The 27,819-nt window shown below is 48.3% G+C and overlaps 1 protein-coding gene across 2 annotated transcripts; it reads right to left on the reverse strand.

Annotated features, from left to right (window-relative positions):
• On the reverse strand, positions 1 to 27,819 carry LOC144607420 (SHC-transforming protein 2-like). 2 transcript variants are annotated; one of them, XM_078424278.1, is made up of 13 exons: positions 27,315 to 27,819; positions 24,251 to 24,321; positions 20,810 to 20,870; positions 19,959 to 20,078; positions 19,112 to 19,165; positions 16,629 to 16,680; positions 15,114 to 15,240; positions 13,057 to 13,225; positions 8,646 to 8,733; positions 7,829 to 7,981; positions 5,039 to 5,328; positions 3,531 to 3,667; positions 1 to 1,453 (listed from the first exon to the last, which is right to left on the reverse strand). In XM_078424278.1, exons 1-13 carry the CDS (start codon positions 27,738 to 27,740, stop codon positions 1,450 to 1,452), a joined length of 1,752 nt encoding a protein of 583 aa, XP_078280404.1. In that variant the 5' UTR covers positions 27,741 to 27,819; the 3' UTR covers positions 1 to 1,449. The 2 variants fall into 2 exon arrangements, with proteins under 2 accessions (XP_078280404.1, XP_078280405.1); XM_078424279.1 differs by having other exon boundaries at positions 3,525 to 3,667.

Genomic DNA, 27,819 nt, shown 5'->3' on the forward strand with positions numbered 1-27,819 from the left:
TCTTTGCACATTCCCAATTCTTTCCACTCGTCACGTTAATTTCAGGTTTCATGTATTTTGTGTTTTTGTGTTTTATGTCTGCTGGCAGATCAATTTCCCACCTGGGATAAATAAAGTTCTAGCGTATCGTATGCAATGCTCTCTTTGGCAACCACCAGAGCACAGGTCCAGATTCCCACTGCAACCACCCCTACCCCCCTCCAGGTCCCCACAGGGTACATTTCCCTCACCTCTTCCAGCAAGAACAGTGGCCTGGGGTTTACAGAGATCTGTGTAATTCCTTCACAACCCGATTGTCAGCACCTCGACGATGGTCCCACCTAACGCAGTTCCCCATCAGGTTGCCCATGCCATCTCCCTGCTGCCACGCTTTGTCTTTCATGTACATCTCTGGTCCGCAGTTGACCCCTGCTTCCCCCCTGCCATCTCCTCGTTTACAGTTCTTGCACCCTTCTTTGCCCTGTTGATCGGTAAGTGCGTGAGAGGGGGAGAGAGCGAGAGTGTGTGTGTGAGTGTGAGTAGGTGTGTGTGTGTGAGAGTGTGAGTGAGTGTGTGTGTGAGAGACAGTGTGGGAGTGCGCGTGAGAGGGACAGTGGGAGTGTGTGCATGTGAGAGAGACAGTGCGCGTGAGACAGTGCGAGAGAGACAGTGCGGGTGGGACAGTGCGCGAGGGAGAGTGCGCGAGGGACAGTGCGAGTGGGACAGTGCGCGAGAGACAGTGCGAGTGGGACAGTGCGCGAGAGACAGTGCGCGTGAGACAGTGCGCGTGGGACAGTGCGCGGGGGACAGTGCGGGTGGGACAGTGCGCGAGGGAGAGTGCGCGAGGGACAGTGCGAGTGGGACAGTGCGCGAGAGACAGTGCGCGTGAGACAGTGCGCGTGGGACAGTGCGCGGGAGACAGTGCGCGGGGGACAGTGCGCGAGAGACAGTGCGCGTGGGACAGTGCGCGAGAGACTGCGCGTGGGACAGTGCGCGAGAGACAGTGCGCGAGAGACAGTGTGAGAGTGTGCGTGTTCGGAGGGGGGGGGCATAAATGTAATAATTCAATATTTACAAAACCACACAGACTGTACAATTGCACAGTAAACCAGTCCGTGTTACCCACTGTGCGTTGAACATATACGACACAAGCAACGGCACACACACAGTCCGGGCACAGTTTCCTGATTTACGTTGACTCCTTCATTTGCCGTCTGATTGTGAGCGACGTAACGATCAGCTGCAAGTCTGGCCGATTCCCGTTGCCTGGTGATTGTCTGTCCGCAGGAAGTCACGTGTCCGGGGAAGCTCTGGGAAGCAGAGCGGGAGATGGTGATGGAGCAGGCTGTGTGGAGCAGGAATCTCTACCCGCAAGTCTATTCAACAACCAACTGGGCTCTTCAGAGTCATCCAGTCCAGAGCCGAGCTTCCTGAACAAAACGTCCCGACATTCACAAATCACACCCAGCATCACCTGTGAACAAGAGAAACAAACCTAGTAGCAACGGGAGTAGGAGTCAGGACGTTCGTTTAGGAAGGCGACGAGGAGAAATGTCTTTAGTCAGAGGGTGGTGAATCTGTGGAATTCTTTGCTGGAGGAGAATTTTTGAAGGAGGCTTCAACAACATTGTTGAATTCTTTCCTCTGTGCGCTTGGTAATTTCTTGTCAGTATGGCGTCTACTCCAAGAATCTTGTGTCAGGTGTGCCAGCAACTTGGACTACCTTTCTTTGCCACAGAAGGCTATGGAGGCAAAGCCAGTGGATATTTTAAAGGCAGAGATAGATAGATTCTTGATCAGTACGGGTATCAGAGATCACGGAGAGAAGGCAGGAGAATGGGGTTAGGTGGGCGAGATATGTCAGGCATGATTGAATGGCGGTGTAGACTTGATGGGCCGAATGATCTAATTCTACTCCTATCTCTTATGACCTTATGACAGTATAATGTTCATAAGTCATCGGAGCAGAATTAGGCTGTTTGGCCCATCGAGTCTATTCTGCCATTCAATCATGGCTGATCTATCTTTCTCTCTCAATCCCATTCTCCTGCCTTCTCCCTACAACCCCTGACACCCATATTAATCATGAATCTGTCAATCTCCGCTTAAAAAATTCCCAATGGCTTGCCATCCACACCCCTCGGTGGCAATGAAATCCACAGATTCACCACCCTCTGACTAAAGAAATTCCTCCTCATCTTTCTAATGGTACGCCCTTTTTATTCTTGCTGTGCTCTCTAGTCCTCGACTCTCCCACCCGTAGAAACTTCCTTTTCACGTTCACTCTACCCAGGCCTTTCACTATTCGGTAAGTTTCAATGAGGTCTTCCCTCATCCTTCTAAACTCACAAGTACAGGCCCAATGCTGTCAAACGCTCATCATACGTTAACCTAATCATCCCTGTCTTCTCCAATATTAAAAGCAATACTGACAGAAACAGCCCCTTTGAATCATCATGTCTACGCCAATCTTTTTACCCATCTATACTAATCACATTGCCTACATTAGGACCATGTCCTCCAATGCCCTCCCATTTAAATGCCTCAAATATAACAATCGTATCTATTCTACCACCTCCTCTGACAGCAGATATCAAGCACTCCGTAAAATGACATAATTCAGATTCCCTTAAAACTCCTTCCTCTCACCGTATTACTAACACTCACGACTACACAGTTAGTGGCACCATCACTCACACTCACTTCTACAGTTAGTGGCACCAACACTCACACTCACTTCTACAGTTAGTGGCACCAACACTCACCCTCACAGCTACACAGTTAGTGGCACCATCACTCACATTCATGATTACACACTTAATGGCTCCAACACTCACACTTGCGACTACACAGTTAGTGGCATTAACACCAACACTCAGGCCTAGACATTTAGTGGATCTAACGCTGACACACAACTGCACATTTAATGGCACCACCACTCACACTCACGACTACACAGTTAGTGGCATTAACACACACTCACGACTAGACACAGTGGATCTAACACTCACAACTACACACTTAATGACTCCAACACTGACAGTCACAACTACACAGTTAGCAGCTCCAACACTCACACGCACAACTAGACAGTTAGTGGCACCATCACTCATACTCACAACTACACAGTCAGTGGCACCAACACACTCACACTCACAACTACACAGTTAGTGGCACCAACACACCAACACTCACACTCACGACTACACAGTTAGTGGCACCAACACACCAACACTCACACTCACGACTACACAGTTAGTGGCACCAACACTCACGACTACAGTTAGTGGTACCAACACTCACGACTACACAGTTAGTGGCACCAACACACCAACACTCACACTCATGACTACACAGTTAGTGGCACCAACACTCACGACTACAGTTAGTGGTACCAACAATCACACTCACGACCACACAGTTAATGGCACCAACACTCACACTCACGACTGCACAGTTAGTGGCACCAACACTCACGACTACACAGTTAGTGGCTCCATCGCACCAACACTCACACTCACAACTACACAGTTAGTGGCACTCACACTCACATTGGCACCGAGTGCGTGCCCCTGATGACCTGTTTCAGATAGACTTCACTGTCAGCCGCAACGATGGGAACTTCACTCCCAAAGTGATAGTTGATCAGGTGATTGATGTTTTCGAACAGCAGGTCCTTGGTCCGCACCTGGAGGGACATGACGGAGCATTAAAGTGAAGGAGAAGCTGGGTGACAGGCACGGGGCAGAGAGAGGGGGAGTGGGACAAGGAAACTTAAATGAGGTCTTGTTCTTTGTAGACGCAAGGAACTGCAGATGCTGGAATCTTGCATAGAATACAAAGTGCTGGAGTCTGAAGAAGGGTCCCAACCTGAAACATTGAGTATCCCTGACCTCCAGGGATGCTGCCTGACCCGTTAAGTTATTCCAACGCTAACACTTGCCAGGCCTTGTCCCACCATCTCTTTTCCTGTTTTCTCTCCCCTTCCACAATCAGTCTGAAGAAGGATCCCGACCCAAAACGTCACCTATCCACGTTCTCTAGAGATGCTGCCTCACCCGGTGAGTTACTCCAGCACGTTATGTTCTATTGATCTTTGCAGCTGAGTGTGGAAGGGATTATCAGGAAATCAGTCAAAGTGATGTTACATGCTCACTCCGGCTTGCTGATGCATTCCCGCCCCTACCCACAAACACGGCCACTCCATCTTCTCCCCTCTCCTGTCGGGCAACAGGGTATAGAAGCATGAAAACACACACCACCAGATTCAGGGACAGTTTCTTCCCAGCTGTTATCGGGCAACTGGACCATCCTACCACAACCAGAGAGCAGTGCTGAACTACTATCTACCACATTGGAGACCCTTGGACTATCTTCGATCAGACTTTACCTTGTACTAAACGTTATTCCCTTATCATGTATCTGTACATTGTGGACGGCTCAATCATGTATTGTCTTCCTGCTGACTGGTTAGAAACATGGAAAAATAGGTGCAGGAGTAGGCCATTCGGCCCTTCGCTCATCCAGCACCGCCATTCAATATGATCATGGCTGATCATCTAAAATCAGTACCCCGTTGCTGCTTTTTCCCCATATCTCTTGATTCCTTCAGCCCAAAGAGCTAAATCTAACTATTCACAAAATGCTGGAGTAACTCAGCAGGTCAGGCAGCATCTCAGGAGAGAAGGAATGGGTGATGTTTCGGGTCGAGACCCTTCTTCAGTCTCCTCCTCTTCTTGAGCTAAATCTAACTCTCTTGAAAACATCAAGTGAATTGGCCTCCACTGCCTTCCGTGGCAGAGAATTCCACAGATTCACAACTCACTGGGTGAAAAGGTTTTTCCTCATCTAAGTCCTAAATGGCCTACCCCTTATTCTTAAAACGATGACCCCTGGTTCTGGACTCCCCAACAATGGGGAATATGTTTCCTGCATCTAGCCTGTCCAATCCTTTATCCTTAGCACGCAACAAAAGCTTCTCACTGGACACGTAATGATAAACTAAACTGAACTGAACTGGAGGTGGCACTGCCCACTCCCCCACAGTAGTGTTGCTCACCACTCCTTCAGGGTCCACCAGCAGCAGGTGCTTGGCCAGTCCATTGTGCAGCCCAGTCAGGACGTATTGTCCAGGGTTGGTCAGGCTTTCCCTCACCAGGAAGTCCCCGTCCTGAACCAGCAGTCCCTCGGCCACTTTGCGACTGATCTTCCCATGGTACCAGGTTTGCCTCCTCAGCTCCTCCTCTGTGTCCCTGGCCACGCCAGCATTTGGCCACTGGCATCCAGCTCCGTGGATTCCACCTCTGCAGGAGTTGGCATCGTGCAACTTCAAGGCGTCCTCAAAGGGCCCTTTGGTGGAGAGGTGACATGAATGAGAAGGCTAGTTGCAACTGCGTTTAGTTGAGAGGTTCAGCGCGGAAACGGGCCCGTCGGCCCACCGAGTCCGCGCCGACAAGCGATCCCCGCGCACTAACATTATCCTACACCAGGGACAATTTTTACCTTTACACCAAGTCAATTAACCGACAAACCTGCACGTCTTCGGAGTGTAGGAGAAAACCAAAGTTCTCGGAGCCTTTTGCACTGAAACACCTTTTGTATCCTGGATTTGATGGTCTCTGTTCTAGTGTCTAAAGGAAATGGGCTTTAGAGAGAGTCAATGTATTATGTGTAGGGGGGGGATAGCAGATGCTGGATTAAACCAAAAATAGACACAAAAAGCCGGAGTAACTCTCGACTCTGGATCAGTTCCTGTGAACTGGAGAGTAGCCAAATGAAACTCCACTTTTTCAGAAAGGAGGGAGAGAGAAAAAGGGGAATTCTCTGCCGCTTAAAGCAGTGGAGGCCAATTCACTGGATGTTTTTAAGAGAGAGTTAGATTTAGCTCTTTGGGCTAAAGAGATCAAGGGATATGGGGGAAAAAGCAGGAACGGGGTACTAATTTTAGATGATCGGCCATGATCATATTGTATGGCGGAGCTGGCTCGAAGGGCCGAATGGCCTACTCCTGCACCGATTTTTCTATGTTTCTATGTAACTCAGCGGGTCAGACAGCATCTCTGGAGAAAAGGAATAAGTGACGTTTCGGGTCTAAGAAGGGTCTCAACCCGAAACCTTACCGATTGTTTTTCTCCAGAGATGCTGCCTGACCCGTTGAGTTACTTCAGCTTTTTATGTCTGTTTTCTAGTCAATATATTAGTTGTGATCTACCAAAACTTTCTGCTTTCAGGAGAAGTCCCTGAGAATTGGAAAACTACAAATGCAACACAGTTATTTTAGAAAGCAAGGAGATAGAAAGCTGGAAATTACAGGCCAACCAGCCTGATATCTGTTATTGGGGAAATGCTGGAATCCTGCCTCACAGAGGGGTGGTAAAGTAATTCGAAATTCTGAAGACAGTCAAGCAGAGTCAACAGGGTTGTATCTAAGGGAATTTGTGTTTGACAAATTTACTATGGATGTCCATTCCCTCCACAGATGCTGCCTGAACCGCTGAGTTCCTCCAGTACTTTGTGTTTTGCTTTTAATTAGCGTGCCTAATGGAATGATGTCTTTTGATGGAAAAGGAACTAAGATTGTGAAATGTGGATTCAAATAGATAGGGCGCTAGTGAATGCACATCTAAAGTACCACAAGTTGTCAACCTCAGTGTTTAACAATGGATCTGTTTACATTGTGGACTGACTCTATGTTGCCTGACCGGCTGAGTTCCTCCAGCACTTTGTGTTTTGTTCAAGATTCCAGCATCTGCAGTTCGTTGTGTCTCAAGCAAAATCTGCTGTCAAGCCACACAAGGACAATGCTTGCTCAGAGGGATGTTGAGGAGTGCCTTAAGTGAAGAGAAACCTGGGGATTTATGGAGGAAATTCCAGAGGTTAAGGCCAAGGTAGAGAGAGGCATGGCCAGCAGATGTGGACAGGAATGTGCACTCGGCTAAGGTGACAGATTGATCTGCGAGAGTTGAAGGATGAAAGAGCCGACACAAATAACGGGGACAAGGGATCCGAGTGCCTGCTCCAATAGTGGGGTGTTCTCTCGTTTCCGCCTCTCCTACAGTGAAATGCTCTCCCAGAACTGTACCGGGGCAGTAGCTCTTATAACCGGGTTAGTCATTCTGAGAAGCTCCAAACTGATTCAAGTCAGTATTGGGATGCAGGAAGGAGGAGGGAGTGGATGGACGGCACAGTGGCGCAGCAGTAGAGTTGCTGTCTTATAGCACCAGAGACCCAGGTTCGATCCTGTCTGTGGGTGCTTGTATGTACGGAGTTTGTACGTTCTCTCGGTGACCCGCGTGGGTTTTCTCCGGGATCTCTGATTTCCTCCCACACTCCAAAGATGTACAGGTTTGTAGGTTAATTGGCTTGGTATAATTGTAAATTGTTCCTAGTGTGTGTAGGATAGTGTTGGTGTACGGGGATCGCTGGTCGGCACGGACTCGGTGGGCTGACGCGCCTGATTTCACGCTGTATCTCTAAACTAAACTAAACTAAACTAAATGACCATAAATTAATTAACTGATCAGATAGGAAGTGGATACACCTAACGGTTCTACAAAGGGTCATTGGCAGATTTGGTAAAAATGGCTTCAGGCTCCGGTTCTGATGTTATGAATGCTCCTGTATCAGGCGGCGATTTCAGACATACAGGTGCTCCTCAGCTTACGATGGGGTTCCGTTCCGAGAAACCCATCGCAAACCGAAAATATTGCAAGTCGACATACATTTAGTACACGTGATCGCGTGGCGGGAAGCGAGCGGCGGCTCGACACGGTCGCTGCCGTTTGCAACGTCGCAAAGTCGAACTGTCGCAAGTGGAAGCATCGTAAGCCGGGATAGCATCTGTACTTACTCATATCAAAGACATCCTTCTCGGGACTACCGGCCGTGTTCCTCGATGTCCCATTCAACCACTGCTGGGCATCAAGAGCCTGGGTGTTAACATACATGTGCTCTTCACAAGGCACTTTCCCATACGGCCGAAGGTAGCCGTCAGCCGACACACCTACAGTTCACAATGACAAGATGGTTGGCAGTGCGCAAGAGGAATCATGAAGAGCGGGCGGGGGACGCAGCAGGACGCGAGTCTGCCGCAGAGAGAACGAGACTTTCCAATCTAAATCAATGTGAAAGTTGAAGACATTTTTTTTTTTTCACATTTCTACTGGACCAAGTTACCTGTATTGTCAGCCTCCCAGTCGGGTTCAACCCCAGCAGTACCAGGATCACTGAGACACTAAGGACTGCAGATGCTGGAGCCTTGCATAAAACACTCTAGGCCACATCTCTCCCTTTGAGGTGAGAGGTGAAAGATGGAATAGGCATCTGAGGGTCAACCTTTTGCACTCAGAGGGCAGTGGGTATCTGGAACGAGCTGCCCGTGGAGGTAGTTGAGGCAGGTACTAAAACAATATTTAAGAGACACTTAGGAAGATACAAGGATAGGAGAGATTTAGAGGGATAAGGACCTGAAGGACAATTTTCTGTCATCAAATCTTTCACCTCTCACCTTAAATCAATGCCTTCTTGCTCTAATTGAGGAGGAGAAATGGATTTGATGGTTGAAAGAATTCCTTTCAATAGAAGAAGTCAGGTGTCTGCTCCGTCACCTTAAGAGTTGCCCCACCTCGCGAATCTCCCAAAGATGTTGAGAACAGATCGGATCTAACCTGCCACAAAGAATGTTGCATCTTCACTGTGACCGTCCATGTTCTGCTGCGATAGGTTGGTGTTTGCCCTCTGCAACGAACCGTTGACCTGGAATGAGAGGAGAGTACTCATTGAGTCACAGTCACACAGCATTAAAACAGGCCCTTCAGCCCAACTTGCCCACGCCGACCAACATGTCCCATCTACACTAGTCCCACCTGCCCGCGTTTGGTCCATATTCCTCTAAACCTGTCCTACCAATGTACCTGTCTCAACGTTTCTTAAATGTTGTGATAGTACCTGCCTCAACTACCTCCTCGGCAGCTCGTTCCATACCCCTACCACCCTTTGGGTAAAAAAGATTGCCCTTGGGTTCCTATTAAATCTTCCCCCCAGCCCCCATATCCCAGATAGAACAATAAAATTGTTAGTTACATATTCTGTTGTGCTGCTGCAGGTAAGAATTTCATCGTTCTATCTGGGCCATATGACAATAAAACACTCTTGACCCACAAACCTATGTCCTCTGGTTCTCGATTCCTCTACTCTGGGCAAGTGACTATCTATAAATATGCTATCTATTCCTCTCATGATCTTGTACATCTCTATAATGTACACCTCATCCTCTTGCGCTCCAATGAATAAAGTCCTAGCATTCTCAACCTCTCCCTGTAGCTCAGGCCCTCGAGTCCGGAAGGTGACAAAGGGAGGGGGAAGAGGAGAAATCAGTGCAAATCTAGGTGGGGCACAATGAAGAGAAGGGAGGGTTAGGGTTAGTCTACTGACCAAAACTGTAGAAAGTATTTGAGCAATGGCCTAACTAGTATTTTATATTATTTTGCAGAACCTGCCTCTTTTTGTATTCTGAGCCAGGGTCAAACAAGGGCAAGAATTCTACAAGGCTTTCAATCTACTCTTCGCTGAGCTGTTACCTTGCATATTATGAACCGAACGTCCTTTTCAGTAGAAACGGAACAATTGTCAAAGTCAAAATCCAACCCAGTCTAAAGTAATTACAAGAATGTGCAGGATTATGTTACAAGAATACACTGTTACTGCAATATAATCTTTCCGGACCACACCATTACGACACAGTGATGAATACAGCTCAACAGAAGAATTTCAGATCTGGTTCATAGCACTCTCCATCAATCAGAGTTGCTTGGCCTCATGTCTGGATGCGTTGCAGTTTAATCAATAAAGACTGATAGCTCTGATTAGTCAACAGCCCTGCAAGGCCATGTCACTACGAAGCCAGTTGTGCACTAACTAGATTGACCTTGGTCTTTTGCCCATCCAGTGACTCCTGCCTCACTCACGCAGTATTTCCAGACCCATGCTTACTGAAGATGCGCTTACGCAGTTACTGAAGGCAGTGAGGCAGGTCAGAACGGACAAGCTCACTCAGCCTTTATAGGATGTCATGGAGTACGTCCTGGAACAGGGAGACTGACTCCACCAGAACAGAGTCACTGCTGAAAATTATTTCTCTCATTTGCAGGCAATGCAACAAATGCAATGCAATCCATCCCTATCAACAGAATCGAGGAGGTAGCAAAGAACTACCAGGGCGTGTGGGAAGGAACTGCAGCTGCTGGTTTATACCGAAGATAGACGCAAATTGCTGGAGTAACTCAGCAGGACAGGCAGCATCTTTGGAGAAAAAGGATGGGTAGCGCTTCGGGTCAGAACCCTTCTTCAGACTCTGAAGAAGGATCTGATGAAGGGTCAGACTCAGGGTCTGAAGAAGGGTTCTAACCCGAAACATCACCCATCCTTTTTCTCAGCCTGACCCGCTGTGTTGCTCCAGCACTTTGTGTCTGTCTTTGGTATAAATCAGCAGCTGCAGTTCCTGGTTTCTACGTATTATTTGATCTGATTGGATAGCACACAAAACACGACTTTTCACTTGGTATATATAGACAGTAGACAATAGACAATAGGTGCATGAGTAGGCCATTCGGCCCTTCGAGCCAGCACTGCCATTCAATGTGATCATGGCTGATCATTCACAATCAGTACCCTGTTCCTGCCTTCTCCCCATACCCCCTGACTCCACTATCCTTAAGAGCTCTATCTAGCTCTTGAATGCATTCAGAGAATTGGCCTCCACTGCCTTCTGAGGCAGAGAATTCCACCGATTTACAACTCTCTGACTGAAAAAGGTTTTCCTCATCTCCGTTCTAAATGGCCTACCCCTTATTCTTAAACTGTGGCCCCTTGTTCTGGACTCCCCCAACATTGGGAACATGTTTCCTGCCTCTAACGTGTCCAACCCCTTAATAATCTTATATGTTTCGATAAAATCCCCTCTCATCCTTCTAAATTCCAGTGTGTACAAGCCTAGTCGCTCCAGTCTTTCAACATACGACAGTCCCGCCATTCCGGGAATCAACCTAGTAAACCTACGCTGCACGCCCTCAATAGCAAGATGACAATAATAAAGCTAAACCGAGAGGTTTGCAGCCGGAAACATTACCTCTCTCTCTTTCCACAGATGCCACCTGACCTGTTGGATGCTTCCAGCATTTCCCACTTGTATTTCAGGTTTACATCAAACAAGATGGCTTATTGCCTGTAAATGTATCAAGGAATAGTTTTTTTTTATTTTCAAGGATAGCTAATTCTCTTCCCAGAACACCATCAGCAACATTGATGTGCTTTTAAGATAATTAGTAGTTTAATGGATACCTCGATGCTGAGACTAGCTTTTTTTTTTGTCCGGATTTTATTAAGTTACTTAAATTTGAATTCCTCAGAGCAATTCAAATTGCTCAAATGTTAACTAATGTCTCACGATCAATGGTCCATTAGGGTCAATCAGGCGCAATCAATGACCAGCCAATAAAAGCTGCTTGTTTTGAGACCTTTTTTCTCAAATTCTGCTTTTTTGTTTTGTTGCACATTATAAAATCTTTGACCACTGTTTCAAATGATTGAATTCTGTTCCTTGATACATTTACAGGCAATAAGCCACCTTGTTTGATTACTGGAGCTGGAAATGGGTTTAATCATCAAAACAGGCATTTTAACCTGCCTCTTGTGCATCTTGTGCACTCTTTTCTGGGTGCATCCTAATTTGAAGTGACTGAAAATTAATTTACGGAATGATATAAGAGAGTCTTACAATGTGGAAACAGGCCCTTCGGCCCAACTTGCCCAAATATGTCCAATATGTCCCACCTGCCCACATCCCTCTAAACCTGTCCTATCCATGTACCTGCCGAAATGTTTCTTAAACGTTGTGATAGTCCCTGCCTCAACTACCTCCATCCGCCAGGTATGTTTTCCTTTTCTCAGCTCGTTCTCCAAATAATTAAAAAAACGCATGACATTCAGCAAAATGTAAAAGATGACCTAAGGTGGACTATAACACACAAGCATGTTAATTTTAGGGTCTGAAGAAGGATCCTGACACGAAACATCACCTTTCCATGTTATCCGGAGATGTTGCCTCACCCACTGACTTACTCCAGCACTTTGTGCTTTTTGTCCAAAATTCCAGCATCCGCAGTTCCTTGTGTCTACGTAATTATAGAGTCATAGAGTGATACAGTGTAGAAACAGGTCCTTCGGCCCAACTTGCCCACCCCGGCCTATAATGTCCCAGCTACACAAGTTTGACATCCCAAAAATTATAGTTGATTTATTGAAAATGAGTTGGAATTGGTGAGAGGAATTGTGTCACTCACAGCTAATTACTACTGCTCACTGATCCAGGATGGAGCCTAACCCAGGCGAATTTTTGTGTGCTAGTCACAGAAATGGATCTGCAATCACGCATTATAATCTCTCCACTCTTTTAAATCTCTATCTGTCCACTCGATGGCTCGATTTATAATCATATTTTATCTTTTCACTGACTGGTTAGCACGCAACAAAAACTTTTCAGTACACGTGACAATAAACTAAACTCAACTGTGTAGAAGAAACAAAGAACTGGAGATAGAGCCATAGAGTGATACAGCGTGAAAACAGGCTCTTCGGCCCAAATTGCCCTCACCAGCCAACATGTCCCAGCTACCCTGGTCCACCTGCTCGTGTTTGGCCATATCCTTCCAAACCTGTCCTATCCGTGTACCTGTCCAACTGTTTCTTAAACGTTGGGATAGTCCCAGCCTCAACTACCTCCTCTGGCAGCTCGTTCCATACACCCACCACCCTTTGTGTGAAAAGGTTACCCTTCAGATTCTTATAAAATCTTTTCCCCTTCACCTTAAACCTATGTCCTCTGGTCCTTGATTCGCCGACTCTGGGCAAGAGACTCTGTGCATCCAGAGTTCCTGGTTTCCAAAAAAAGATACAAAGTGCTGGAGTAACTCAGCAGGTCAGGCAGCATCTCTGGAGAACATGGATGAGTTACGTTTTGGGTCAGGAACCCTTCTTCAGACTCGGGTTTATGTAGCATTATATTTTGGGACAGTTACTGACCTGCTGGGTGTCTGAGGAGCCTGGTGCCTGGGACTGTACGTGCCAGTGTTTGCCCCTCACATCCACAACACCCCCCAGCGGGGGCTGCTTCCCTGGAATGCTATTGTAATAATTGTGCTCTGACGTCTCGTCCTCTTCACCCCAGGCAGACACCCCGCTGCCGGCCATCCTGCGGTGGACAGATACGAGAAACGTCCAGCCAAAATGTTACTGCCATTCTCTTTCATTGTATCCTCGTACACAGCAAAAATTGATCTTTAGTTTATTTTAGTTTAGTGTGGAAGCAGACCCTTCGGCCCGCCGAGTCCGCGCCGACCAGCGATCCCCGCACATTAACACTATCCTACACTCACGAGCGACAGTTTACACACACACCCCAAGCCAACTAACCTACATACCTGTACGTCTTTGGAGTGTGGGACGAAACCGAAGATCTCGGAAAAAACCCATGCGGTCAGTCACGGGGAGAAGCACAGACAGCACCCACAGTCAGGATCGAACCCGGGTCTCCGGCGCTGCAAGCTCTGTAAGGCAGCAACTCTACTGCTGCACCACCGTGCCGCACAATCTCCACGATTATTCTCACTCTCATCCAGTGAAATATCCCAGGCTTATTGCACAAGTTGGGTATTGAGTAAGTGGTCGTGGTGGGCGCCAACATGGAAAATGGTGGCAAAACATGGCGGCTCTTGTCTACTGTCTCAGGTAGCATTCCTGGACCCTTGAACTTAATTAAGATTGTGCTTGTGTATAGTAATTCTTTTACTGAACTGTGTGCAAAAGAAGAAGAATATCACTGTACCTCGGTACACGTGACAATAAAATACCACTGAACCATTGAAGTTTGCAAAGGGACTGTGGTCTGTGATTCTACCCACAGTGTACTGGGGCAGAGGGTCAGGGTAATGCCCCACACTGTGAAGGAAGGGTCTCTGATTCTCCCCCCAGTGTGATGGAACAGGGGTCAGTTAACCCCCCCCCACCCCACACAGTCAAGGAGCAATCTGTGATTCCCCTGTTGAGTGAAGATAAGACACAAAATGCTGGAGTAACTCAGCGGGACAGGCAGCATCTCTGGATAGAAGGAAAGGGTGACGTTTCGGGTCGAGACCCTTCTTCAGAGATGCTGCCTGTCCTGCTGGAGTTACTCCACCTTTTTAAGTGTCCATCTTGGGTTTAAACCAGCATCTGCAGTTCCTTACTCCACATTCCCCGGTAGAGTGGTGGGATAGGGGTGATGTGGTCCCCCCCCAAACAGTGAAGGACCGGTCTGTGATTCCCCCGCAGTGTGATGGGACAGGAATCAGTCACTCCCCCCCAATCCGCACATATTGAAGGAACAACCTACAAAGTGGTGGGTTAGGGGTCAGGGAATCCTCCACACAGTGAGAAGGGTCAGTGATTCCCGACAAAGTGGTGGGACAGAGGTCAGTGATTTCTCCCACACAGTGAAGGAACAGTCTGTGATCTGCCTCTCACCCTGGCCACAAACTCTTTCAAGCACTTCCCTCTGGAAGGCGACTCCGGGCTGTCGAAGCCGCCACAGCCAGACATAAAAACAGCTCTACTCAACAACCAAAAGCCTGTAGCCTCCTTTTGCTCTGGTTTATTTCACTCACATGTTTAAACTGTAATGTTGTATTCTTAATGTTTTAATGCTTTATTCTTAATTGTTTACTATATGCTCGTGTTGTTCCTTGCGAGCGGAGCACCAAGGCACATTCATTGTATGTGTACATACTTAGCTAATAAACTTATTAATTCATTCATTTATTCAGTCAACAGGGATGGGACAGAGATCTCCGATCTTCCCCGCATTGTGATGGGAAAGGAGGGGGTCTGTGATTTACCAGCACGGGATGGGGCCTGTGACACGGTGAAAGGATGTGTACTGGGGCCAAGAGGGACCCACACTCTCCTGACAGCCAGCACCATGGTGGGGGGACGGATCTGTATCCCGGTAGAAGCCAGCATCCAGGGGAAAGAAGGGAGGAATTACCAACCAGGTTCAGTTCGTTTCATTGCTTGAGTAGATTGCTCGGTTAGAATAATCTTACCTGTCATGTGGCGCCACCAGTTTTGGGGGTGTGTGCAGATACTGCTTAAACCGGAGTTCAATGGCCTGTCCGATCGTACTGATCACAGTCTGTGCTAAGCCCTCACAGCACTCCAGTATATGGCAGGCTGCAGGACACGAACAGGAGTCTCTGTTAATCTCAGCAACCAGAGTCGCACAGTCAAACAGCACAGAAATAGGTTTAGTTTAGAGGCACGGCAAGGAAACTGGTATTTAAGCCCACCGTGTCCATGCCAACCCATTCACATTACTTCAGTGTTATCCCATGTTTTCATCTGCTCCCAACACACTAGGGGCAATCTACAGCAGCCGATTAACCTACAAACCTGCACGTCTTTGGGATTTGGAAGGAAATTGGCACCCGAAAGAAAACCACGTGGTCACAGGGACGTGCAATTATGATAAATTATTTTCTACAAAACATTCAGAATAGCAGGTTTTTTTCCACTTTCTCTGACTGGAATTACAGTCCAGTGAAGCCAAAGAGGTGGCAATGAATCAATATTAACATGCCTCAGTCATGTCTCAATATGTTGCCACCAATATAAAGTCTGAAGAAGGGTCTCGACCCAAAACGCCACCCATTCCTTCTCTCCAGAGATGCTGCCTGACCCGCTGAGTTACTCCAGCACTTTGTGTCTATCTTCAATTTAAATCTCGTTCATCTGCCGCTGAAAGCCTTACGGGCCGTCATTGCCATCGCACTTCATTATTCCTACATTATCCTGGCCAATCGCCCCCATGTTATCCCTTTAGCTGTCCCAAAATCCTGCTGCCTGCATCCTAACTTGCAACAGCTCCCAGTCGCCAGCTGTGTCCACGGCCCCACTGGCTTTCACCTTGATTTTAAAGTTCTCAACCTATCTTCAAGTACTCACTATTGTCTGAAGAAGGGTCTCGACCCGAAACGTCACCCATTCCTTCTCTCCCGAGCTGCTGCCTGACCTGCTAAGTTACTCCAGCATTTTGTGAATAAATCGATTTGCATCTGCAGTTATTTTCTTATACTCACTATGGTCTTATTTCTTTTGTCTTTTTAATCACCTGCCGTAACAATCCTGAAGTTTATGTCTGTCCAATTCCCACCTCGTGATCATCCCCAATTTTAATGACTCCACCACTTGTGGTGAGAGAGGAAGAATTGTTGAGAAGAAGGGTCTCGACCCGAAACGTCACCCATGCCTTCTCTCCAGAGATGCTGCCTGACCCGCTGAGTTACTCCAGCATTTTGTATCTTTTTTTGGAAACCTGTGGTTGTATTTTCCAGCTGATCAAGTCCCAAACTCTGGTTTACTCTCTCCAAAAAGCCTCTTCATCTCTCTATTTCTCTTTCCTCCCACAAGTCACTTCGTGAAACCTAATACTCTGGCCAAGCTGGTTCTCATATTTCCTTTTGTGGTCTAATTGTAACTTTTTGTCTCAAGATACCCCTGCGTTAATCTGCCACATTAAATGTAGTACACAGATTGAAGGTAATGTTGTTGTAAACACTCACCTCTTTGGTTTACAGGATCCTTTGCTACATAAGCAACATAATCTGTGGTATCCTGCAAGGGAAGATATCCAGTTACAATTTAGTTTCGTTTCGTTCAGAGATGCTGAGTGGAATCAGGCCCTTCGGCCCACTGAATCCAATCTGACTATCACTCACCTGTACACTAGTTCTCTGTTATACCACTTTCGCATCATACACGCTAGGAGCTATTTACAGAAGTCATTTGACCTTCAAACCCGCGCAATGTTGGGATGTGGGAGGCAACAGGAGCACCCGGAGAAAGCCCATGCAGTCACAGGGATAACATGCAAACTCCGCACAGGCAGCACCTGAGGTCAGGATCGAACCAGAGTCTCTGGTGCTCTAAGGTTGCACCACTCGACATTTCTCTTCCTGTTTGCCTCCATTCATCATCCATTAGCCTCGGCTTCCCAACTCCGCCCTTCCCCTTCCCCTTCCTTACCTGGCGCCATATACCCACCTCTTTCACCCCCACCTCAGTCCACCACTTATCTCTCGCTTCTGTCTCACCACTCCTCCTCTCCTCTTTACACTAGCTACCTTTCCTCCCCACTCCCGGTCCTTCGACCTGAAAAATCAACCATTCCTTTCCACCCTCAGATGCTGCTAGACCCACTAAGTTCCTCCAGCAGATTGTTTGGCGCCCCAGGTCCAGCACCTGCAGTGTTTCCAGTTATCAACTGGTTTCTAACAAGAGACAAAATGAGGGAGAGACAGCTGACGTCGAGCGAGTCCCCGTGAATGCCCTGAGCAGACGTGGCGAGAGCAGCCGACTCAGTGGGTCTAGTTTGTGGAAGTCCTTGCCCTGTTTAAAATGGCAGGTTAATGGATGTAGTGGATTTGGGGTTAAGTGACTTGTCTAACAAACAGGATCTGCTTTACCCAATACCTATTTATTCACAAAATGCTGGAGTAACTCAGCAGGTCAGGCAGCATCTCGGGAGAGAAGGAATGGGTGACGTTTCGGGTCGAGACCCTTCTTCAGACTGACCAGCATCTGCAGTTATTTTCTTACCCAATACCTAGATACAGGTTTTTGAATTGCACCATTGCACTCGAGTATGCTAAATGCAAGTAATTAAATAATTCTGGAATTTGGAATAAACCCAATTTTAGTAGCCGTAGGCACAAAACTAATGCACTGCTATTTAAATCCATTTAGTTTATTAATCCTTGTCAGGGAAGAAAATCTGTCATCCTTACCCTGACCGGCTGATACATGACTACTAGATTCACTAATATGATTGAATTTTAAACCACTCCCTCATTCAAAGCTATGAGCAATGGATAGTGACATTCACAGCCCATAAACTGATTAAAAAAAACACATTAAAAGTTTAGTTTAGATTAGAGATACAGCATGGAAACAGTTTTTTTGGCCTATCGAGTCCACGCCAACCATTAATCACCTGTTCACACCTCAACGGGTGGAACAGGCAGAGGATGATGGTTGACTTTAGTGGAGCATCACAACGACTGGGAAGGCAGATGAAGGCTGCAGCAGAAAAGGGTCCCCGGTCGGCTTGGATTCCACGCCACTGGATCCTGACCCAGATCTGTCAAGGACCATGTGGTGGCTGTCTGTGCACCAGTCTCCCCACGTTAAACAACATCACGCACAGGCGTCCTCCAAGAGAGGACAGTCATACTTGAGTGACCGCCGATGATGATGTTATCCCACTCTCTCATCTACTCCCAACACATTAGAGGCAATTTACTGAGGGCATTTAACCGGCAATCCCGCATGTATTTGCGATATAGGAGGTAATTACAGCACCATGTGGTCACGGGGAGAACATGCAAACTCCACACAGACAGCACCCAAGGTGAGGATCGAACCCGGATCTCTGGCACTGTGATGCAGCAACTCTACCAGCTGCGCCACCGTGCCTTCAGAACAATTTTGTGCCCAGCAGTTTGTGTAATTCCGGACAAATATCTGGGGGTAGATTGTTCTTTGACTTGGACAATTGTAAATTCACATCAGTGCAGCCCCTTTGCCAGTGATCCCAGATTCAAGGATCTCCTGGGATATTCATCCTCCAGGGCAGCTACTGAAGGTGTCAGAACTGTGGGGGTGGAAAGCAGACCAAGGCACTCGAGGCTGCAACATCTATCTAGTCCATGATCAACTAATCTACCCTCACTTATTTATTCCGTCAATAGGAACTAGAGGCAAGAGAAGAGGTGACGGGGGAGCAAGATATGGCAATCGCCATGCTCGCTGAACCATAGGAAACACTCACCCTTTCTGTAGAGATCCCTGGTGTCCAGTATTCTGTCCAAAGGCAGAGTTACGCCACACCCCATCTCTGAGGTCCAGCCATTAACAGACGAAGGGATCGAAGGGCCGAATGGCCTACTCCTGCACCTATTGTCTATTATAAAGGGCCATTCCCCTTAAAGCCCTAGAGCAATGAGCAGGTGAGGTAGATGCAGAGTCAAGTCTAAAGGGTACTCACCATATCTCCACCTGAGGCAAAGGAGATGGACTGCATGTTATGGTTTGCGATTATCTGTAAAATGAAATGCACGTGATGTTTTCAAGGTAGACAACTTGAGAACCCTTTCTGTGACCCATGGTTTCCAACCTTTAACCAATCCTCCATCTATGTCTGTATATTGCCTTTAATCCTGTAAACCGCTGCTCAATGCAACAATCTTTTGTGTGCACCTGACCTGATTCTGTGCTTGAAGTGCCATGGTGCACAATGTGTATAAGGCTATGGATAAAGTGCCACGGTGCATGACTAATGGGGGAGGTGGGGGGATGAGAGGGGAAAGGGGTGGAGGGGGGGGGGAAGAAACGGGGAAAGGTGGGGCTACTCTATCTGTTCCTCCAGTTTGCGTGTGGCCTTATTCTGGCAATAGAGGAGGCCCAGGACAGAAAGGTCGGTATGAGAAGGAGAAGGGGAGTTAAAATGGTTCGCAAACGGGAGATCCAGTAGGCCTTGGCGGACCGAAAGCAAGTGTTCGGCGAAATGGCCACCAATTCTAGTTGGTCTCACCGATGTATAGGCCAATCCAACTTGATGATAGGATTGGACATGCTGGGCTAACTAGTCTGTTTCTTTGCGAAATGACTCAAAGAGACTCCAAATGTCTCACTAAGAGACAACCTGTAATCATGTACAGTCTTTTCGCTGATTGGATAGCATGAAACAAAAATACTTTTCACTGTAACGTTGCTTATGGGTCTGTCACTCTGCATCCACCTGAACCTCTCCTTACTCTCCATTGCCACTCAACCCGTGGCGATTCCCTTCCCTCCCTCCCACCACGTGCCCCTCCCCCCCAGCCTCTCCATACCTGCCTTGTAGTGGGCAGTGCCATGTTTAACCCTTCGATAGAGATGTTGAGGGTGACACTCATCCCAGCGAACCTCAGGTTGCTCCTCCCAAGGACTGAATAGAGCGACTGATTCGGAGGCTGAAAGGACACAAACGTAAATCGCACAGTTCCCAGCCATTGGGAAATTATTAGCAGCATCAACTGGTCATCAACCAACTGCAACAGGTAGCCCAATCTTACGTCACCATTTGAAGGTAGTTGGTTATACAACATCACCCTTCCCCCTCAACGTACCCCAGCCTCTAAGTGCCTCGTCCATCCACTGAAGCTTAGCAATCAAAATGATCAATATTGGAGAAGCAATTGTTTTCCGGATCGTATCTCTGGTCGCTCTGCGGCCTAACATTATGGAGCTGGTGGCCTTGCTCGAGACTGACTTTGAGCCCCACTGTGGGGCTGTGGACTTACCATCGGAGCCTGCGATCCCTTGCCTGGGATCGACGCTCCAACCGCGGCCTGCGGATTTCAACACCGAGGAGCTCGCAGTCTCGGGTAGAGGCTGATATCGGGAAGCTCCAAAGTCGCAGAGACCCTTCTGCAGACACAGTCAGACTCAGTCTGCAGAATGGTCCCGACCCAAAACAAAACATCACCTATCCATGGTGTCCATAAATGCTGCTTGACCCACTGAGTTACTTGTCTGAAGAAGGGTCCTGACTCAAAACGTCACCTATCCATGTTTTCCAGAGATGCCGCTTGACCTGATGAGTTACTCCAGGACCTTCTGTCCTTTTGTGTAGTTCCTTGTTTCTACCACCGAAAATAGATATAAAATGTTATGTGGTTTTGAAATGTTGTATGTTTTGTACCTTCTTTTTCCAAATCCCCTTTATGCCTGGCACAGCTTCATGCAGACGATTAATGGCTTCCCTAAAAAGGAAATGTATTGGGTTAGAGAATTGCATTTGAATAAGAGAAGCTGCCCAACCCATTTTTCTTTATAATGGCCGAACGCTCGTTCTAAACGTCCCAAAAACGTTCGAATCATTGAAAGATACAGCGTGGAAACAGGCCCTTCGGCCCACCGAGTGCACGTCAACCATCCGTCACACTAATTCTATGTTGTCCCACCTTCTCATCCATTTACAATACACTAGGGGCAATTTACAGGGGCCAATTAAGCTACTGGCCCACACGTCTTTGGGAGGGGGGAGGAAACCAGAGCAGCCGGAGGAAACCCACGCGGCAACAGGGGGAGCATGAAAACTTTACACAGACAGCACCAGGATCAGGATCGAACTCAGGTCTCTGATGCCGTGTGCTTCCTTTCAAAGCCTCGAGACATTTCAAAGTATTATCTTGTTGCAAGCAGTCAAGATCTCAAACCATGTCATAGCAACCTTGCATGATCCCAAATCAATACACCTTCGCTCAGTCCGCCTTAACCAACCTGATCTCCTGGTGGCTGAGCATTTCAACTCCCCCTCCCACTCCCAGTCTGACCTTTCTGTCATGGGCCTCCTCCAGTGCCATAGTGAGGCCCACCGGAAATTGGAGGAACAGCACCTCATATTTCACTTAGGCAGCTTGCAGCCCAGCGATATAAACATTGACTTCTCCAACTTTAGATAGTTCCTCTGTCCTTCTATTCCCCTCCCCTTCCCAGTTCTCCCTCTATCTTCCTGTCTCCACCTATATCCTTCCTTTGTCCCGCCCCCCCTGACATTAGTCTGAAGAAGTGTCTCGACCCGAAACGTCACCCATTCCTTCTCTCCTGAGATGCTGCCTGACCTGCTGAGTTACTCCAGCATTTTGTGAACCAAATCAATAGCACATTCTTTCCAGACAAGCAAAACCAGAGCTCAATAAGTCATCACTATTGGAACCTGGTAGAGTAATGAGAACACTTCCACTGATGGGAAGATCTTAATTATAATTTAACTTCCTTTGTTTTTGACAAGTCACAGTTCCCAGAATTGTAATAAAAGTGTATCTCCTCAACTGCCCCTGGGGAGTTCCAAGTCATTCTTTGTGGACTGTTTTCATGAGATCACTGAAAAAACGCTTCTTCACCCAATTAGTAGCAGCTTTCTGCACGGGGAAAGAAGGGGGGCAAATCACCTGCCTACAATATGCAAAATTAACCCGTCTCACTCGAGTCAGCAGTAGGTACATTAGCACAAGAACACTCTCAACGGATAAGAGCATCTGTACTTCAGAGAATCTTCACACTGAAGAAGAAAGGATAGGAAAAGTAGCAGTGATGGAGTCAAGGACTAGAAGGCACAGCCTCAGAATAAAAGAATGCATCATTAGAATGATGAGGAGGAATTTCTTTAGTAAGAGGGCGGTGAATCTGTGAAATTCATCTTCATGGGTGGCTGTGGAGGCAAAGCCATTGGGCATTTTTAAAGAGGAGATTGATAAGTTCTTGATTGGCATGAGTGTCAAAGGTTATGGGGCGAAGGCAGGAGAATGGGGTTGAGAGGGAAAAGTAGATCAACCACGATTGAATGGCAAAGACTCAATGGGCTAAATGGCCTAATTCTGCTTCTATATCTACAAACACTCCCTCAGTAGTCTCCCGATAAATCATTCTGCTCAGGATTCCAGCGACAAGAAGCACAGCAATTTTTTATTTTCCTTTGTGAGTTTGCCTGTGTTTTGTTTTCAGTTTGGGATATTCTCAGTTATACAAGAACGAGACTGATTGGTTGTGGAGAATCATCAATAATATATTAGAGCCGCACTCAGCTCTCACTTGCCTCCATCGATCGGTGCTGTTATTTCTAACCCCACTCTCATTCATTGTGCTTATTACTGTGCACAAGGAGCTGATCAATCTGCAAAGACGTGGCTGTCAACCACTTTACATCTACTCTCTATGGTCAACACAGTGGAGGGAGGGAGGGAGTGGGAAGGGAAAGAGCATAGAGAGAGTGGGGTGGGGGAGAGAGAGTGGACGGGAAGGGGGAGAGAGTGGAGGCGAAGGGGGAGAGAGTGGAGGCGAAGGGGGAGAGAGTGGAGGCGAAGGGGGAGAGAGTGGAGGCGAAGGGGGAGAGAGTGGAGGCGAAGGGGAGAGAGTGGAGGCGAAGGGGGAGAGAGAAGGGAGGGGGAGAGAGAAGGGAGGGGGAGAGAGAAGGGAGGGGGAGAGAGAAGGGAGGGGGAGAGAGAAGGGAGGGGGAGAGAGAAGGGAGGGGGAGAGAGAAGGGAGGGGGAGAGAGAAGGGAGGGGGAGAGAGAAGGGAGGGGGAGAGAGAAGGGAGGGGGAGAGAGAAGGGAGGGGGAGAGAGAAGGGAGGGGAGAGAGAAGGGAGGGGGAGAGAGAAGGGAGGGGGAGAGAGAAGGGAGGGGAGAGAGAAGGGAGGGGAGAGAGAAGGGAGGGGAGAGAGAAGGGAGGGGAGAGAGAAGGGAGGGGAGAGAGAAGGGAGGGGGAGGGAGAAGGGAGGGGGAGGGAGAAGGGAGGGGGAGGGAGAAGGGAGGGGGAGGGAGAAGGGAGGGGGAGGGAGAAGGGAGGGGGAGGGAGAAGGGAGGGGGAGAGAGAAGGGAGGGGGAGAGAGAAGGGAGGGGGAGAGAGAAGGGAGGGGGAGAGAGAAGGGAGGGGGAGAGAGAAGGGAGGGGGAGAGAGAAGGGAGGGGGAGAGAGAAGGGAGGGGGAGAGAGAAGGGAGGGGGAGAGAGAAGGGAGGGGGAGAGAGAAGGGAGGGGGAGAGAGAAGGGAGGGGGAGAGAGAAGGGAGGGGGAGAGAGAAGGGAGGGGGAGAGAGAAGGGAGGGGGAGAGAGAAGGGAGGGGGAGAGAGAAGGGAGGGGGAGAGAGAAGGGAAGGGGAGAGTGCCAGTGAGAAGAGAGGGGAAGGGGAGATTGGGGGTGGGGAGAGAGTGGGGGTGGGGAGAGAGCGGGGGTGTGGAGAGAGTGGAGGTGGGAAGTGCCTGGTGGGGAACAAGAGAGAAGAGGAGTGACAGAGAAGGGGAGTGGGAGGGAGAGGGAGGGGGAGGGGTAGAAACAGAGAAAGAAGGGGGAGGGTGAGAAAGAGCGAAAAGCAAGCCCTTCACAGATGAGACACATAATATTGTGATCATCTCTGCACAGAACAATTGGAGAACCTTGTCTGCATTTGAAATGTAAATAAATAAGAACGTGTCCCCTTGAGAAACAAAACTAAACACAGTTGAGATTTAGATGATTACGATTTTGTTTCTAACTTTCTGCTGACAAGTAACAGATGGAGGACCATGAGGTGGTTCTGTCCCATGTATGGCCATTCTGTGCAAGGCTTGCAGGGGAGGTACTGATCAATGAAGGACACAATCTTACCTTGTCACCTGTGTTCTGGTGCTGAGGTCAAGGGATCTCATTGATTTTAACACTTCGATGCAGCCCATATACTGCAACAAGACAAAAGCGTAAACACTGTTAACCATAGAATTGAAGTGGTACAGCACCAAGGGCCAATTCAGCCCATTATGCCTGTACTAGCCCTTTGAAATAACTACCCTCCCTCCACTATGATACCTTTTTCTATTGTATTCAAGGATTTGTACATTTCCTTTTGAAAATTATTTATTTTCGTTTTCGTTTCAGAGAGTCAGCGTGGAAACAAGCAGTTTGGCCCCCTTAGTCCACGCCGAACAGCCATACAGTAGTTCTATCCTACACACTAGGGACAATTTGCAAAGTTAATTAACCCACAAACCTGCACATCTTTGGGATGTGGGAGGAAACAGGAGCACCCAGACAAAACCCACTCGGTCACAGGAGGGACGCACAAACTCCATACAGACAGCAGCCATAGTCAGGATTGAACCCGGGTCTCCGGCATAGTGAGGCAGCAACTACCACTGTGCCACCCATGTTCATTCAATTTGTTTCCTCTGTGCTTTCAGGTAGATCACAACAACCTGCTCCTGGATCTCCGCCACAGGTTGAGTTTCAGGTGTGTAATAGACTATCTATAAAGACTTTAGTGATACAGTGCTGAAACAGGCCCTTTGGCCCACCGGGTCCGCACAGGCCAGTGATCCCTGTACACGAGCACTATGCTACAAACTTGGGACAATTTACAATTTTACCGAAACCAATTAACCTACAAACATCTACGTCTTTGGAGTGTGGGAGGAACCCGGAGAAAACCCATGCAGTCACAAGGAGAATGTACAAACTCTGTACGGACAGCACCTGTAGTCAAGATCGAACCCGGGTCTCGTGCGTTGTAAGGCAGCAACTCTACCACTGCGCTACCCTAATATACATCATGTGGAAGGAGACTTTGAGATGCCAGCTAAAGTTGGTATGTTTACAGGACAGAAACGCATGTGAAAAAATGAACCACCAAACAAAGGAAATATTTTTTTCCTGAAACTGGAAGTGATTGATCTATATCAATTACGAAGCCATCTGTCAATAAGCAATATAGATCCCTTGGCTCACCCACTCTCAGACACTCTCTACACTCAGACTACACACATCAACACAAACACACACGCACGCACAATGGAATCTTAGGAAGGGAGTTGATCACAAGGACCACATACTGTGTTTGGAACTGGTCTTCCAGTGCATAAAAGAACACGCCTTTAGAAAGGAGATAAGGAGGTTCTTTAGCCAGAGGGTGGTGAATTTATAGAATTCATTGCCACAGACGGCCATGAAGGCCAAGGCAATGTGTATTTTTTAAGGCGGAGATTGACAGAGTTTTGATTAGTAAAGGCATCGAGGGTTATGGGGAGAAGGCAGAAGAATGGAGTTGATAGAAAAGGGATAGATCAGCCATGATTGAATGGCAGAGTAGACTTGATGGGCCGAATGGCCTAGTTCTGCTGCTTTGACTTATGAACTATGGGCTTATGAACATGAATGTCTCTTGTCACAGACTGTAGGGCTGCAGAGATGCTGCTGGCTGAAGGAGTGTTGTTGCGGCTTAAATTACAGTTTGACTTATGTACTTCATCAGGGCTTCTGCATTACACAGAGAGGCCAGGCTAGGCCAAGCAGGCCACATAACACTGAGGAAGAAATGGGATAATGTGCTGACTCATTTTGAAATGTGCCCAGTGCTTCTCTGGGTCTGCAGCAGTCAGGATCAAAGCATGATGCTGCTTCACTCTGCAAGCAAGACTGTACTGTACACAGCGGCTTGCAACTCAGTCAGGGGTTAATACAGAATCCCACGGCATGTTTTTCCAGAGAGACTGTCTGTCGTGAGAACTACACCTCTTCCTCACTGAAAATGACTCGATTGTAATCATGTACAGTCTTTCTGCTGACAGGATAGCACGCAACAAAAGCTTTTCACTGTACCTCGGTACACATGGCAATAAACTAACCTTAACCCCTCCACACCTTTCTCTCTGACTGTGGACCTCATGCCTAGCATTGCTCTGTGATACACTGACTCTTCCTTTCCAATCCTTACACCTTCTGTAGCTTCCCACACTTACCACCACTCACTGCTGCTCACTCTTTGATGGTTCAACTCTGTCACTCCCCACTGTTCACAGTCACCCTGGCACTCCTGCTTTCTGTCACTCCCTCTGTTTAACAATACCCTCACTGCCACTCCCAGGTACTCCAATCTCTGTCACTCCACCTCCTGTTACTCTGCTCTCTGTTACTCCACTTGTTTTTCTGCTCTCTGTTACTCCACCTCTTGTTACTCCACTCTGTTACTCCACCTGTTACTCTGCTCTCTGTTACTCCACCTCCTGTTACTCCACCTCTTGTTATTCTGCTCTCTGTTACTCCATCTCCTGTTACTCTACCTACTCTTACTCCGCCCTGTTATTCCACCTCCTGTTACTCTGGTCTCTGTTACTCCATTCCTGTTACTCTGCTCTCTGTTACTCCGCTCTCTGTTACTCCGCTCTCTGTTACTCCACCTCCTGTTACTCCACCTCCTCTTACTCTGCTCTCTATTACTCCGCTCTCTTGTTACTCCACCTCCTGTTACTCCACCTCCTCTTACTCTGCTCTGTTAATCCACCTCCTGTTATTCCACCTCCTGTTATTCAACCTCCTGTTACTCCGCTCTCTGTTACTCCACTCTCCATTACTTCTCCCTTTGTTATTTTGCTGCCTGTTACTCTGTCCTATTACTCCTCTCTCTATTACACCGCTCCCCGTTATTCTGCTCTATGTTACTCCACCCTCTGTTATTCCACTCCCTGTCATTCCACTCACTGTTACTCAGCTCTCTATCACTCTGCTCGCCTTTACTCCACTCTCTATTACTCTGCTCTGTTACTGTACTTTGTGTTACTCCAGGTGCCCGTACTCTTACTCCGGTATTTACTCTCACTGTCGCTCCCCAGCCGGGTTTGGCACTCGCGGCCACTCCCTGGCGCTGGCACTTGTCTGGTGCTGACTGATTAAAGTTACTCACTCGGACCAGGTACAAGACTCCGGAGTGCAGGATTTGTGTCTCTGGGTGAAGCCAGCCTTGCGGGGGTTTGTTGATGAAGCTTCCCCTGCGGTTGCTTTGCTCCCCGGTCAGGCTGCCTCCTTGCAGCCGGGCGCTGCTGTCTCCGGCCCTGCGGCCCCTCGACGGCGGCTGCAGGGAGCAGGGAGCGGGGCACAGGGACTCGCAGGACCCCAGGGCACTGACCAGCCCGGGGGCCGGCCGCCCGGGGCTCGGGGCCGAACTCCGGCCGCTCAGGAACCCCGGGGAAGATGCGGAGAATTTCCAGGGCGGGAGCCTGGGCAACAGCGTGCAAAAGGTGGTGGCATCGTCCGGCTCTTCGGCCACTGGGGCCGCAGTGCCACTCATGGTCAGCGTGCCGCAGCCAAAGCGGTCATAGCGGGGCTTCATCAGCGTGGAGCCCCGGCCGCACAGCCCCCACTGACCCTCCCACAGGGTCCGAGCGCTGCCACTGACCGCGCGCCCGCCC

Source organism: Rhinoraja longicauda, chromosome 28 (assembly GCF_053455715.1).
Source record: "Rhinoraja longicauda isolate Sanriku21f chromosome 28, sRhiLon1.1, whole genome shotgun sequence".
Classification (NCBI taxonomy): domain Eukaryota; kingdom Metazoa; phylum Chordata; class Chondrichthyes; order Rajiformes; family Arhynchobatidae; genus Rhinoraja; species Rhinoraja longicauda.

What these genes read in the sequence shown, in the direction of transcription:
- LOC144607420 (XM_078424278.1), bottom strand. Translation starts at nt 27,740, where the DNA reads ATGAAGCCCCGCTATGACCGCTTTGGCTGCGGCACGCTGACCATGAGT. An exon ending in GGATCCTGTAAACCAAAGAG is followed by an intron (nt 15,241 to 16,628) that starts GTGAGTGTTTAC and finishes CGTGTCCTGCAG; the next exon opens with CCTGCCATATACTGGAGTGC. An exon ending in TGCAACATTCTTTGTGGCAG is followed by an intron (nt 7,982 to 8,645) that starts GTTAGATCCGAT and finishes TGTGAACTGTAG; the next exon opens with GTGTGTCGGCTGACGGCTAC.